Source organism: Barbatula barbatula (assembly GCF_947034865.1).
Source record: "Barbatula barbatula genome assembly, chromosome: 20".
Lineage (NCBI taxonomy): Eukaryota > Metazoa > Chordata > Actinopteri > Cypriniformes > Nemacheilidae > Barbatula > Barbatula barbatula.
The window spans coordinates 9,208,730-9,224,978 of record NC_136783.1 but is presented as its reverse complement, the minus strand read 5'-3'; the positions used below and the strand labels follow the sequence as shown (position 1 = coordinate 9,224,978).

The following is a 16,249-nucleotide window of genomic DNA, read 5'->3' as shown; positions in this document are numbered from 1 at the left end:
TACAGTGTAGTAAAAGACACAAAAGAGAAAACCGCTTCATTTTGCAGCTAGTCAATGTAGGTTTAACTTGGCTATAGAGCTCTAAAAGTTTTCGTCTGTGTGATGCTATTTCTGTGGATTGTCAGTTTTTGCGGTCTTATTACGATCTCACAGGATGTCTCTTATGAGAAATAATATCCACTGAAGGGAGGTCTCTGCCAGCTTTCCTTGTGTTGTGTGAACAGATGATACATGGCCATTATACACAGTCAGTACAGACTAAACATCTGATGAAGATCTGAAGATAGAAAAGTGAGTCATGTCAAGGTCATGCCTGCATGCCTGCAACATGTTTTAATAAAGCACAATGATATCCAACAAACCACTGAGGGATCATGACCACCTTACAAACACATTTAAGACGGAAATCAGCTGTTTAAAGGTCATTTTCAGATCTTTAGACTAGAGCTTTAAATTAGACCCCAATGTATGTAGAAAGGAATGTATCTGTTAAAGTGTTTTACCAGATCACCAATTTCTTGACATTTGAAAATCACAGCTTTCGTGCAATATTAAATAATTCCACAGGGCGACAAAGTTAAACAACAACATGCAATATTTTAAATAATTTCATAAAATGGCAAAAATATTATAATTACACAAGAATGAAAGATGCTATAATTTAGCAAGATGTACAATGCATAGCATATCGAGCCAGTGTAACACTCCCGTCCGTTTCCCTACCTGTTTTTCCCTCTGGACTTCATTTCTCACGATCGCGCACCTGTTCGTCATCCATAATCACCTCATTTCCCGCACCTGTCAGCCATCATTGCCATCACCAAAGACTGTTTTATACTCTGTGTTTCTGTTAGTCCCGGGTCGGTGATTGAATGTCTTGTCTTGCGTTACGTGTATCTGTCTGCCTGCCTGCCTGCCTGCCTGCCTGCCTGCCTGCCTGCCTGCCTGCCTGCCTGCCTGCCTGCCTGCCTGCCTGCCTGCCTGCCTGCCTGCCTGCCTGCCTGCCTGCCTGCCTGCCTGCCTGCCTGCCTGCCTGCCTGCCTGCCTGCCTGCCTGCCTGCCTGCCTGCCTGCCTGCCTGCCTGCCTGCCTGCCTGCCTGCCTGCCTGCCTGCCTGCCTGCCTGCCTGCCTGCCTGCCTGCCTGCCTGCCTGCCTGCCTGCCTGCCTGCCTGCCTGCCTGCCTGCCTGCCTGCCTGCCTGCCTGCCTGCCTGCCTGCCTGCCTGCCTGCCTGCCTGCCTGCCTGCCTGCCTGCCTGCCTGCCTATCCTGAACTGAACAATGTTGTCTTTCACTGTTGAGGAAATCCTCCATGAATTCATATATATTGATGAGGCAGGGTTCAACCTCACAAAAGCAAGAAGGAGAGGCAGAAATGCAATCGGCCACAGGGCTATAATCAATGTCCCAGGGCAACGTGGGGGTAACATCACCCTTTGCGCTGCCATTTCACATCATGGGGTCCTCCACCCCCATGCCAATATTGGCCCTTACAACACACCTCACATTCTCGCATTTTTAGACCGATTGCACCACATCGTCACAGCAGGTGATGAAATGCACCAGATACAATACACTGTCATCAGGGACAATGTGTCATTCCACCGCGCTACTTTGATCCAGAACTGGTTTCAACACCATCCACAGTTGACAGTACTATACCTTCCACCATACTCTCCGTTTCTAAACCCTATCGAAGAGTTTTTCTCTGCATGGCGGTGGAAGGTTTATGATCTGGTCACCTGGTTCTATAAAGTCCATCCTATGGAAATGCTCTGATTGGTCAAGCTGAGCCAGTCTTTTGTGATTGGTCTGATAATACCAATCATACCAAAATAAGGTTAAACCTGAACCTTTTGGATTCCTGGAGATTGCAACTGTGGGTGAACCTTAAAGGTTCATTTTCGAACCTATTTAAAAAGGTTCCAATTGGATCCCTCTCTTAAAAGTGCATTAAAGAACAAGCAGAGTTCCTTTTGGAACCCCTTTCTAGTTACCATTTCAGCAGAATTATTATTACTATTGCTATTGTCATTATTATTATATTGCACATTATACTATAACAACATTTCATAACACAGACACAACACCGTGATTCTCCATTAAATATGTATTGCATACATGCAACAATTTCAGACAAAACACAAAATTACAATACATTTTATTAAACATCTGATTGTGATATGTATAACATTAACAAAGTAAAATAATTATGAAATAAAGCAACACCACTTCACTGCATGTATACATTTATTAAAACAAACTTCAACAAAATGAACTTTAACATCTTAAACTCTGTAATTTTAGATTGAGAGCTTAATGACATCTCACACATTAGATCACAGTATAGGGATGTGTAGCATCAGTAAACATCAAGATGCCTGCTGATCTTGTAGCAGCTGGCAGATCATTCCACACATGTGGAACCGTTCCAGAGAAGGGACGCGAGAGAGATTTTTTTACCTTTTTGGGATGGCACCACAAGACGTTGTTCTTTGCAGAGCGTAGGGATCTGGCGGTTACATAAGTCTGCATTAGCGAGTGATCTCTACATAAGTTCACTAGACATGTTTACATTCCGTACAGTGGGCTTTCAAAGTGCAGAGCAGGAAAAACGCACGCATGCATAACATGTGTGGATACAGCTCTGGAAACAGAACACCACAGATCAGTGAAACTCATTTGTGTTATGTTGTGTCCTCTGCAGTACTCCTTCAGGCCACAATACTGTCACAATTAAATGTATAATTCACAGATTATGCATTTATCAATTTAGATCAAACATTACCTGTAGCATGTTCCTTCCTTGTGGTCTGGCATTAATGGAGATCAAGGATTATCCTTTCACTAATATTATGTAGGCTTTTAGACTCTATGTACAGGTTGCAGTTTCCACATTAATGGCAACATGACAGTAGAGAGACACATCTGGAATACAACAAATTCAACAGAAAACACATGGAATGATTAAAAGCTATACAGTATTTTTATAGCTACAGTATAAGTAAATTTGAACAAGAAATCAATAGATTGGCTTCAGTTAAATATTTAGTCTTTTCACATTACAGTTTTTCTCGATTGTTTACACACAAATATTGGTACTTGAGACACAATGACCAATATTTTGAAATTGAGAAATATTTTACTACACACTTATATATGTACTGTCTGTAGTAAGTGTAACACTGAACCATATAAAGACCAAAGTCATTATGATGAATGGAGAAGTGTTTTACATTCATCATAGTGTTTTATATAGAGCACATCAGTGTTCAACTGGTTCTTATAAATGTCTATTCATATGATGGTTTGTGTGTGTCATTTGAAAACAAAATACCATTTTGAGAAGAAAGAACATTGTTTTGAATGTGAAGTTTCCTTTTGGAGGAGAATTGAGGGGTTTTGCCCATTGTGTTTGTGTTTTTTTATTTGTGTGTAGAGTTCTGAGAATATGAGGCATTCTTTCAGAAAATGTGTGTAAACAATTGAGAAAAACTGTAATAATCTTAATCAAGATAAAAAAAATTCACACCTAAAGGGATTCAATACTCAACCCCAATTTCTTTTTAAAGATCTTCCTGTGTGTTCAGCAAAATGAAGAACTTTATACATATTTGGAACAATCTAAGGGGGATTAAATGATGACAGAATTTTCAGTTAAGTATCCCTTTAAAGGGGCGATTCGCCGGAAATGTGTGTTATAAGTTGCCCATGCATGTATTAGACACGTAAAATTGCAAAAATGTAATTGTCGGAACAAAAGATGTATTTTATCTAGAAGCGAATGCTCACCCAGACCTGCCTGAAACGCCTCGTGTGACCACACCCCGGCAAATCTACGTCAGTTCGTAACACGATTTGACTAAGACCGCCCAAATCTGAACCCAAGTGAGGTGGGTGGTCTTGTAAATCTCATTGTGCTGGCGCAGCCATGTTGCAGAGACGATGTGTGTTTCATTGCAAAACGAAAGCCTCTTTGTTTGCCCTGCCAAAGACGATACAACAAAAACAAATAGTTACATTTTATTTTCAACACTGCTCCAGAGAAGTACAATTCAAATGTTCAGGTTTCGAGCCTGTTTCTATCTCACACAAACTCTGTATGATGTATATGGTTGTTTGTTTATGGTCAATTACTCTTAACCAATCCTTTACATCCTGCTCGAGTCACGCTGGCAAAGTTATATCGGCTTGATCTTCATTTTCCGATCAGATTCGGGCTTGAATTGATAAGGAAGGAGCGATGCCATTTTATCATCTGTCAGTAGTTTTGGAACCTGATGTTCCAATGGTAAGAATATGGTAAGAGGCGTTACATTTACACCGTTGTAACGGACACCAGCTAGAGTGCCCTTGAAAACCACCAGAGGGCACTCCACATCAAACTTATCATTCACTCACTGACTACATTTCCCATAACTCACTACCCGGACTCATCAGCACTGATTTCACACACACCTGCATATCATTCACATTCACTCTATATATACCATGTGCACTTATTCACTCACTGCGAAGTCTTGTTTGTTTTATACTGCATTTCTGAGCGTTTTCCTGGTTTATGGTTTTCTGGTTTTTGTATTTCTTGCCTTGCTTCCCGTTTACGCTTTTGCCTCTGGTCCCTGCCTGTTTTGTTTGTTAAAACTGCCTACCTGTGTATGACCCTTGCCCGTTATCTGGATTACGCCTTTGGATTACCCTTCTAATAAAGCTGCATCTGGATCTCACCCTAAGTCTCGGAGCAGTTTCATGACAACCGTGCAGTATTCGACCAATCATTACGCACTAGTGAACTGGCCAATCAAGGCACACCTGGCTTTTTCATGAGCTTTGTAAAATATCAGCGTGTTTCAGAGAGTCGGAGCAAAGAGGAGATACAAGCATACACGTTATGTGGAAAATACAGCGGTTTTAAACCTTAAATCGTATATACACATTGTATTACATCTAAAACAAACAATAATATTTCTTTTAGCTGCGTTTAATGACCCCTTTAAGACAATAGACGACTGCCGACTTAAAGCAGCTGACAGACACAGAATGTGCGCTATTAACATAATAATATGTTATGAAGTTTAGTTCATGAACTGGACAGAATAAATTATAATAGTCACTAAATCAGCATATAGTTTACCTAAATAAACAGACTGTTGATTTCTGCCAGAACAGTTTGTTGTGCCTTTGAAAACTATATGGCTCAATAAGAAAGTACAATGCTCTTAAGGTTACACACATATATCTTAATTTACATCCAGTACTTACCTATGTGATTGTTGTCCATATTCTGTTGCTAGAAATGCAGTTCATCCATTAAGCAGGTGCGTTGATACCTGTCGATCAGCATCTTTCAGACATCGATGTATCGTTTTCTCTACTTAAAAGAAAGCGAGGGGTGAAATAATGAACAAAAATGTTACCTTTGTAGCCCCATACATATCTCTTAATATCTATTTCATTATAGAAAAAAGGTCACGCTGACGTCGGTTGACGAGTTTTTTAATGTAAAGTGACCACGTCTAAATTTTTATCTTACATTTCATTTGTTTTATTTTCATGTTTTCATGAAGGTCTTAGTAGTTTTGTTAAGTCTTACCTCAGATATGTGACGTCTCCATGCGCTCCGATTGATCTGCCCTGAGCTCATGGGTCGTATGTCCGACTATGAGCGCACTTTCCAAGTAGTATATGGGAAGAAGCATTCCGAGTTTGCTTGAACGAGCACTTGCTCCATGTCATTTTAGATGTTTGAGATAAGTTAACAAGATTGGAGATGTTTTTCATGGGGAAATAATGATGTGTATTGTTTGAGATGGTGGTGTCCTCCTCTCAAATTGTTTGTGAATTTAATATATTCATCTTTATATATTGAAATTTACATTTATGCATTTGACAGATCCTTTCATCCAAAGCGACTTACATTGCATTATACTATACATTTGTTTATAAGTATGTGAAATCCCCTGGGATCAAACCCACAACCTTGGCGTTAACGCCATGCTCTTACCACTGAGCTACAGGAAAGATGTATATTTAAATGTTAACAAAAGTAGGCTAAAATTATGATAATAAAATTATATTAATAAGAATTATAATAACAGCAACAACAAAACAACAGAACATATACAGTAGTCCTAGTCAATCTTAGAAAAGGTTAAAAAAGGAACATTGGTAACACAACAGCGTTTTGCCCTTTGCCACAATAGAGGTTCTAAAAAGAACTTCTAACTGTATACCAAATAACAAAGGGTTACTTATAGAACTTAAAAGTTTAACTTTGAACCTTTTGTTTATTAGAAGTTCATATTTGAACTTTAAAGTTATTTTTCATTCTCTTCTAAGAGTGCATAATGTCCAAACACATTCATAACCACTGCATAGCATTGCCCTGGTTGCCACACGCATAAGATAAACCAAGATACGTTTTGCACTCCCAAGCGCCACTCAGACCCTCGTGTGATGTATATAAATAGATATTAAAAAAAACGAACAAAAAGACTTTCACAAAAACCCTTTAATGAAACATTTCTTTACAACAAGCACAGCGATCCACCAGAAATGCTATTACTCTTCCAAAATCAGGCAAACCTATTTCAGAATTCTCCAAAATGTGTAAAGGTCTATCCCTCAAGCACTGGAATTCAGAACAGGGTAAGTTGTGGCCCATGGAAACAGCCACCACCCTACAACATTATGTAATAGCCCCCTAAACGATGACTCATCACGTGGAGGAAACGTTGAGCAGCAGAATTTCGAAGGTCTGCTCTAACTTAACCCTCACTGAAACTCACATGTGCTGCTGTTTAACAGTAGATGGCGCTTGAGCTTTCAGCCTGCGTTTGCCATAGGAGTTGTCTATGTTTATTTACTTATCTGTAAGAGAAAGTGAACGACAGATAAAATATAAGAATTAGAATTCCATATCTATGTTTTTTGTGGTTTATCTGAAGATGGGCCTACTTCTAAGGTCGATCCTATCTTACTTCTGTTTGAACTCTTTGCATGTCGCTTTGGATAAAAGCGTCTGCTAAATGACTAAATGTAAATGTATGTATGTGTAACTGAAAGAAGCATGGGCACAGTGTGCCTGGCAAAAGTTCAGGAAACACACAAACTCGCCCATGAGCCAGGAACCCTGCCAAGACACTCCTCACCCCAAGACTGAGGAATGGAAACTGAAACACACACTTTCAGTTAAAAGCGAGGGAGGTTATACTTTTTTCCCAAATGTGAAATCTCAAGCTGATGCGTCACATAGCGGTGAGCCTGCCGTTCACAAGGACAGAAGCATGGCCACTCCCCTTTCCTGGGCTCCACTGGGCTGAAGTTTAGGGGAAGCCCAAGCTTTAAAAGTTTCATTTCATTCGCAAAGAACCTCCAGTCAACACCTTGCCTGTCTCTCACCAGTGGACGCACAGCAGCTGGGCACACCCGCCCATTAGGCACGGATATCACCTGTAAGCATCGTAGCATCAAGTTTTATTTTAGCCACTGTACCTGGATCAGGATGACAGCCTCAAAGTCCTCTCAGACTACCCGCAATATCGTGATTGCCTTCCTCGCCATCTGGTCCATCATCTCTCTTATCATCATTGTGGTGTGGGCCATCTCGCCTGACATGAAAAATGCCAGCAAGTGTCGTTCGGAGATGGAGGAACTCAGAGAGAAGCACGAAGGGGCGAAAGTTGTGTGGACCAAAGACAGAAGGGCTCTTGAAGATCTGGTGAGGCAGGGATGGAAAAATCAGACTGTCTTACAGAGGCAAAACGAACAGCAAAAAGAGCAGTTGCGATTTCTCAACCTGTCCCTGGAAAACAGCCAGCAAGAAAATGTGAGTTTTGGAGCTTCTTGTTCACCTAAATTAGTCAAAGAGCACTTGAATGTTCACATTAAACTAATTTTTACATTTTCTTTTGATCATTAATAGATAAATTGACCAATACGGCTGTTATAAGAACATTGACTCTCATTTACCTGAAAATAAACCGTTTAAGTTTCATTTCCCCTAAAACGCCTGAAATCTAGATCAGCAAGGTTTTGTTTCACCACGAACAACAACAGGAAAGAGCATGCAGGTCAGCTAAACCTGAGCAGTTATGCAAATATTTGTCAAATCAGTTGATCCTAACATTAAAATCAGCACACTCCAATTGAGGAGGCAGGAACTCAATCAGTGTTATCAGTGCCGGAAAAAACGGCATTGATAATGCTCACATTGTTTCAGTTCTTCACATTTCATCCACATGCCTTTACTTAAGTGGGAACAAATTCTGTGGATATGTTTGTGAAATGCCTTTTTTGACCTTTGGAGGTGGTGGTGTCTCGCACGCCCGTGAGATGTGATGGCCACTCCTTAATATCTCAGTGCTAATCTCAACGGCCATGCCTCACCCCATTACAGATCTTCAGTTTAATGACAAACTTGACATTTCTTTGCAGATCATTCTGAATGGTAACATCACGGTTTTGGAGGGCAAGATCGAAGAATACAAAGTAATGGTGGGAAACCTAAGCGCTGAAATCAGCCTGCAGAAAGGTAGGAAAATTCACGTCACAGTTTTTCCTCTGCTTGGAGCAGCCATGAAAGGATCTCTCTCTCTCTCTCTCTCTCTCTCTCTCAGATATTCTTAGATGCATTTTCCCATGTAACCATAGAAACTTGGGAAACAACAAATAAGCACTGCTTGTTAGTAACATGGATTTCTCTGCTGTGGCTTTTATAAACATATGCATTCGTAAACTGGCTGCGTTCAGAAAATCACTACGTAACTCATTTATCTTTTTTAAAGAAACAGTGTAAATGAAAATTGTGCCCTGGAGTTGTTCCACATCTGTATAAATTTATTTGTTCTGATGAACACAGAAAGATATTTGGAAGAATGCTTGTAACCGAACAGTTCTTGGACCCCATTGACTTCCATAGTAGGAAAATGTGCTTTACATATTTATTTGTTCTGTTGAACACAAAAGAAGATATTTAGAAGAATGTAGGAAAGCAAACAGTTCTGGGGCACTTTTGACTAACATTTTCATTTGTCCTACTATGGTAGTAAATGGTGGCCAAGAACCGTTTGGTTTCAAGCATTCTTCCAAATATCCTTCTCTAGGGTGAGTAAACGATGACAAAATCTTTATGTTTGGGTGAACTGTCCCTTTAATTTGATTCATTTTATTCTGCTATAGCAAACATCAATATTGATAAGTAAAAAATCGATTATTTAATCATTTATATATATATATATATATATATGCTAAACTTGGGAGGATGGCTGCTAGGGCGTTCAATGCAGTTGAGGTTTTGTTTATCATGTTTGATTAGGAAATATAACTATGGTAGGTCGATGTTGCTGTGCCAAAAACTGCAATAACCTTAAGCAGAAAAGCCCATTCTTTCACTTTCAATTTCTTCATTTATCAAACAAAACAAGTAACAGCATAGACGCGGGAAGTAGGGTGCTGCAGCATTCCCTGGCGGCGAGCGAAATAAATATTGAAACATGTAATGAGGAGTTTGGTTCAAAATTGAGATATAACTCTAAAAATCATGTTTTTTTTTGTTCAGTAGAATTAATTTCAATCAAACTGCAGTTGGTTTGGTTTGATTTGAGCCATAATAACTAAAAGAATACAGCTAACTAACACAATAAACACAACAAAAACATGTTAAAAATAATGATTTTTGAAATAAATAAAAAAACGGAGACTCTTTAAATAAAGGCAAAAACTATTTGCACTAAGTCCGCCCACCAATATGTGATTGAAATAGAGAAACGTACGGTGGCCGGAAAGTGCAAAACAAAACAGCAAATCGCAAAACTAAAAAATCTAATCTAAAAGCAAAATAAAAACCACAAAATCTAAATTATATTCTGAAAACATTAGATCAAATCTAAAAACAAAATAGAAAATCATTAAACACACCAACAATTCGGGAAATAAAATAACAAGTCAAAAACCACATCGACAAGTCAGAAAACACAATGACAATTTAGAAAACACAACGACAAATCAGTCATACCGGAAAAGGTAGGTACTTTGTTGGAATGGGATAGCTACTGCTGATTGATTTTTGCAACTTGTTGTTTTGTTTTGCACTTCTCGGCCACGGTAGAAACAACGCCAACAGTGACCCCAGTGGCACTACAAGACTTTTAAAAACGAACAGATTTTTTTAAACTAGACATCATACACTTGCAGACTTTTTGAAAGATCGGGATTCTAATCCATGTCTCGCTTGAGAACACTCTTTTACCCTTCTCCATCACATTACGTACCCTTAAAGGCATTTGTTTTCAATAAAATGTATTTAACACTTAAAATTCATTTTTATTCAAAAAGTTTAGGTTTAGGGCTTTAATAATTATCTCAATAAATTGCCATCATTTGAATAATTTCTATAAATATAATTAAAGATTCACACTCTGATATTATTGGATAATGTTTAATGCACAACAATAGTGAGGTGCAAATAGCAACGTTATGTGCCACTATTTATAAATATCAATAGCATCTAACTACTATTTCTACTTCTATTTTTGGTTAGTGTAAAAGCATTGCTGCCTTGAGCAAGCTATTTGTACTCGGTGTTAATAAATAGACACTCCGTAAATGAAAATGTTATATCAAAAATAAAGAGAATACATTTTATTAATGTGTCTGACCATCCGACTGTTTGTGCTGTACTTTATTTTATTTATTATCTATTCTAAACTATATTTTATTTTATTTTTATTCTTAACTGGTTAATTTTCTTTTTCTTTTTTCTTAACTGTTTAATCAAATGGATATTTTTAATTTCTTCCATGTAAAGCACTTTGAATTGCCATTGTGTATGAAATGTGCTATACAAATAAACTTGCCTTGCCTTACCTTGCCTTGTCCATTCGCTAATAGCCATTATAAAATTGTCAGTTCTGGTCCTAAATTCTAATCGGCTGAGCTGAGTTCTAAGCTGTTATAAAATACCCCGATTTATAGCGGCTGACCGCATTACATAGCCTAAATGTAACTTTATTTACTCTATTTTATGAAACCTTGCTACGCATATGGAATAACCGTTTTATTAAAGCAATAAGCTCCGCGAAGCAGTGGGCAACAGTGCATTTTATAACAGGGGGCTTTAGGCACTCCACTGTAACCCACTGCTTCTTGGGGCTTATGGCTTTAGTGAAAATGTCAATAACGTTTTAAGAAAGTTACTGTTACAATGACAACACAAGTGTCTCATGACGTCACGGCGTTAGCAAGCCAGCAGTCATGAATTTCTTTATTTGAGATTGTGGCTAATAGGTCCACAGGCAGCATGTGTAACGTTACAGGTTGATTTCTATGTGAGGTCGCCGTGCAGCATGCAGTTGTGTTTAATCGCCTGACTGGTTTGCCCATGGTTTACTAAAGGTTGATGTTTGGTTAAGCTAGTTTCATGCCACAGATTGTACATTGGCTATAGGCATACATTCCGTATAACATGTGTTTGTTTTATGCTGTATCCTATAATCACACTGGCATTCTTCTTTATTCTCGGCAGGAACAGATTTTTGCCTCCATAATTTATTAATATTAATTTAAGCGGCTCGCCCATAGCACAGTCATAACTTCTCACATGGCACAGCACCCTTGCTCATAATACGTTCCTGTGGCTATGGGTACATATCAAAACAATAATAGCAGTGAAGTATAATACTTCCAAGATGGCGGCGCCACTGCAACATGCAACATAGGGCGTGACGTCAGCTTCACATTCTCCATAATCCTGACAGAAGAACAGGATTATGCTGCTCCCCAAATACAACCATCCTGCTATCCTGTTTGGCCAAAATTTTGTTCACCATATCAAGCCCGAATAGTGTGATTCAGACGGGATTTCCTGCCTCACTAACAGCCGGAAATAGCTCCTGATTACATGAAAACATAAAGGGGGCATTAAAAAGATTGTTATACTGTAAGCACTGATTTAAATCCCTCCATTGGACCGCTCAGTAAATCGGCTGTCTGGAAAAAGTTAGTGGGCCTTCAAAAAACAGGAAAGGTGTGATGTCCAGAAAAACATTTCACACCAAGACCATAATTTAACACCAGTGTCGAATTCGTGACAAAGGAGCAAGCGAATAACACGTTGCAGCCGCGGTTATAAGCTACCACCCGAAATAGTGTTCTTACATCACCCAGGCCCCTTCAAGAAACAAACTGATAAATTTCCCGGCCTAGACATTACCTTATAAGCCAGTGGAATTATGGATGTTTTTTCCTCCAAAGAATGTTTGGCATGTTGTTAAGAGTGTTTAAACATTGTGAGTTGGAGAGTGAATTTGAATGTAGTGAAATGAAAGTGAAATAAATATGAGATACTGTGAGATGTTATGACTGAGCAGAGTTTTCATAATCATTTCAGACCAGATTGAAGGCTTTGAGCACAACCTGACCCTGAAGGTCCAAGAATTGGACTCGTGCGGGGCTTTACACATCGCTGCCGTACAGCTCCAAAACGCTGCGGAGAAACAGCACAAGGCCTGCGAGACGTCCAAGCAGTTTTTACAGAAGCAACTGTAAGTCATAGCTCATCCATCCTCTGCATAATTCAATTCCATCTAATCTCTTTATATTAAAACATTCGTCAAACGGCAGATTTAATAAAAAACACACAGGCTAATGTTATATGAAAATACGCTACATTTATTCTTGCAGATGAGATTAAAGAACCATGTTTTGGCATTTTATTGCTGCAGTGTTTTGAAAGTTTTGACTTATTCGTTTCTTGATAGGGCAAAGTGTAAAAACACAGATATCCATGAGGAGGATACAGCTCCATATCATTTTGCACTCGATGACAACAGTGGAGCCCAAAGTATCACTACAAGTAGCGTTACATTGGCCATGATCCTTTGCTTAAGTCTGCTTCTGGTACCATGTAAGTGTTCTTTAAGTTTCATTCTAGTTTACTTCAAGTACAAAGCATTGATAATAAAAGTTTGATGTGTTAATAAAACTCTATTTTGTTCTCAGAGATGAAAGGAAGACTGGATGATAGAGTATCCAGGTACACGCTTCAGCGCAACACTGTTCTGAGGATGCCGCCAAGGTGCACTTGTAACCCTGGACTTGAAGCACATTTTATTTACATTTGAAACCAAGAGCACTGAAGTCAATTCTATAAGTATATTCAGTGTTAGTCAAGTTAGTTTCATTGCAAAGGGTTTATGCTGACATTCAAAAAATGTAAGCTGGGTGAGATCGGAAAGCTAGATTCTGTTCAACAAATGTATGCTGTAATTCATTGGTGTTAACTTTTTTAAATCTTTATGTGTTATTTTGGGAAAATATATTTGTATACAAGCGCCAAATATATTCGGATGTTTCACTTCTAGATGTTTGAGAATTGACAAACCTATTTATTTTTGTTTGGAATAACCAGGATAAAATAGCAGATATATTAATGTTAATTAATTTGTTTTACCACTGTGTTAAAAGAAATCGTAAAAGCTATTTTTAAATAAAGTCACAACAACTATTTACTGTTCCATCTTCTCAAGTTTACACTAGTAACAATAACAGATTTATTTGATAAAAACTGTAGTATTTCTCACTGTGGTCATTTTGAGGAAAGACATTCGATATTCACCAAAGCTTTAGGCTTTTAAGCAGACGTAGAAAAGGGGCATGTTTGCCACAACTGATCTCATTGTTTCCAAATCAATTCATCACTTAGTAGAGACTGTCACCTGAAGTAGGTGTGTCAAAGACAAAACCAGCATGGGGTACACCGAGACGGAATAAATTGTTTATTGTGTGTTTTGTTATTACATTAAAACACTGCCTAAGTGTATGCTCCTTTTATGCAAGTAAAAGTGAACTGGATTTGTCTGGTCAAATGATCCAGCTGACTCTATGCAGTGTCAAACAAAACAGCTTTCTCAGTCTACTGAAATGAAGTCTTCATCTTTGTGAGTGTGCATGTTTTAAAAAAATAAAAACGACTGAGAACGCTTATTTCTGTGGCTATAAATTATTTTAAAGCTTAAAAGCGCTTTATAAGTTGCTTTAACGTGAAAGTAAAATAGTTTTAAAGCGACATTTTAAGGGCACGATTGAGTGGCGTACATACAAAAGTCTTTGCTACGTACTACGAACAACAGTACCCAGAATTCATCTCTGTACCGGAAATGACGCCTCACCGACTCATCCGCCCATCTCGCCTTCCAAAATAATCGCGCTCGTGTGTCCAACATGTCGGCGCCCATGGAAGTGGTCGTGTCCGCAGATTCTGCGGGACAGCTGTGGAACTGCGCAGTTTTTGACCCTCATTCCGGGACAAATCTCTTGTCCTATAGAGGCGGTAACACGTCCGCGAGGTCTTTAACTGTCCTGAATGGGGAATACATATTAGGGGCTCAACTCGGCAAGAACTTCATAAACGTGTGGGAGATCCAGAGAAAGGTGAGCAGAGCCTGCTGCATCTAACTTATTCACTGAACAAGATTGATCATGCGCACAAGGACAGGATTATAAATGAATAAACTATATTCTGCATTGAGCTCGCTAGGTTTGTTTTGAAAGAGGTTTTAAAGGGTTAACATGTCAGTCAGTTTTGACAGCATTGAAAGGGTTAACATGTCAGTCAGTGTGTAATAACCAAATGAATACAATTCTGAAACAATGTTTCCAACATTATATTTTGTCGAATCTTATTTTTTTATTTAATTATTTTGTTAATTTGTTACACCGCAGCTTCATAAAACAAATAACATAAGAGACCAATTGTGTTGTGTAAAATGTACTATTTCTCTTTAAATATACATTTAAAGTCATACACATATTTTGAGTCGTTTTTATCTTCACAATTGCACATACCACTGTCATCAATATTGTGTAGTTTATGTTAATCTAACCTATTAATGTAAGCCTATATATCATAAAGAGGCTTCATTTGTTTGTATTGACATTTTTGTGTTTACCATTAACATCAAAGATTAATTGAAGAGACATAAGTGTGATTGGGTTAAATGTTGTTTGACATCCCCGAATTTGTTTTATTTTAGGTATTTGTTCAATATTTTAAGGACGAGCAATTGAGCTGCATATGAACTTGAGCTATCTCTTCTCTGGTTAAAACCATCTAACCTGTCAAAAATAACAACAGTATACTTGCCACAACACAAACTTTGTTGTACTACCTTAGTGTTTGCATTTACAATTAGTCATTAGCGCTTTGTTAAGCAGTTTATGTATTCAAAAGTCCATATATCTTTACAGTTAGTTGTGATGACCTTTGCTTATCAAATAAATAAATAAACCAGAATAACAGTTCAAAATGCCCAAAACAATGACAGAGCAATTCTGCCATTAGAATTAGATATATGTGTGCACATCATTAAAAAGTAAAACTTCCGACAGCTGCGGGTAACATACCAAAGTGCTGAGTCTGTTCCTCAGTTTTTTCTTCGCTGAGTTAATGCACCGTGTTTATCTTTCAGGACCAGTTACAGCAGAAGATCGTATGTCCTGGGGTAGTTACCTGTCTGTGTGCATCTCCTAATGGTCTCTATGTACTAGCAGGCATTGCTGAAGCCATATATCTGTGGGAGGTGAGGAGATGTGCATTGGTCACCAAATAACATTGCACTTCTTGTCTAATGCCTAAGAAAAGTATTCCTTTTGTAATATATCTCATCAAACATTACAATCAATCATGCTTGTGTATTTTCGACAGGTGTCGACAGGAAATTTGTTGGCCATTTTAAGTCGTCACTATCAGGATCTGAGCTGCATGTGTTTCACAGACGACAGCAGCCATTTCGTGTCGGGAGGGAAAGACAATCTGGCTCTCGTATGGAATCTCTCCAGGTGAGCTCAAGTTTTCATTATTCAAGGATTCAAGGATTTTTATTGACATTCCAATGGAACAAAATTTGTACTGAGGTCCGGCAAAGGCCACTCATTAAAAAATAGATAACCCCCCTAAAAACAATGTAAAGAACATTCATTAAAAATATAAAACAATTTTTGATCACACACACACATATATATATAAATGCACTTAAAAGAAATATATGAATAAATCAATTAACATAATCATAAAATGAAGGCAGCAGTTAAGTAAAAGTAGCAGCTCAATAAGAGCAGCAGTTAAACAAAAGCAGCAGTTCAATGAAATTGTGGCAGACTTCACAATTCTAACAGCTGCTGAAAAAAAACAGTTTTTCAACCTGGTTGTTCTAGCTCTGATGCTGCCCAAGCTCCTGCCTGAGGGAAGCAAAAC

General features: G+C 38.4%; 2 protein-coding genes across 2 annotated transcripts in view; both read left to right on the top strand.

The window, feature by feature from the left end:
• Positions 1 to 7,147: 7,147 nt before the first annotated feature.
• Positions 7,148 to 13,979, top strand: LOC306909431 (uncharacterized protein). The gene is made up of 5 exons (XM_079483123.1): positions 7,148 to 7,825; positions 8,434 to 8,530; positions 12,386 to 12,539; positions 12,756 to 12,901; positions 12,997 to 13,979. Coding segments are annotated over exons 1-5 (723 nt in total). The 5' UTR covers positions 7,148 to 7,501; the 3' UTR covers positions 12,999 to 13,979.
• Positions 13,980 to 14,190: 211 nt separating this feature from the next.
• wdr18 (WD repeat domain 18) overlaps positions 14,191 to 16,249 on the top strand; it is a 49,365-nt gene continuing 47,306 nt past the window's right edge. The window contains exons 1-3 of the mRNA XM_079482737.1: positions 14,191 to 14,427; positions 15,465 to 15,575; positions 15,701 to 15,834. Of these exons, the coding sequence (XP_079338863.1) occupies positions 14,218 to 14,427; positions 15,465 to 15,575; positions 15,701 to 15,834 (455 nt within the window). The 5' untranslated portion in view covers positions 14,191 to 14,217. The remainder of the gene's footprint in view (positions 14,428 to 15,464; positions 15,576 to 15,700; positions 15,835 to 16,249) is intronic.

Excerpts from the sequence above, each read along its gene's own strand:
- LOC306909431 (XM_079483123.1), top strand. The coding sequence starts at position 7,502 with ATGACAGCCTCAAAGTCCTCTCAGACTACCCGCAATATCGTGATTGCC. Across the intron at positions 7,826-8,433 it reads AAAACAGCCAGCAAGAAAAT|ATCATTCTGAATGGTAACAT; the intron begins GTGAGTTTTGGA and ends ATTTCTTTGCAG. Across the intron at positions 8,531-12,385 it reads TGAAATCAGCCTGCAGAAAG|ACCAGATTGAAGGCTTTGAG; the intron begins GTAGGAAAATTC and ends TAATCATTTCAG.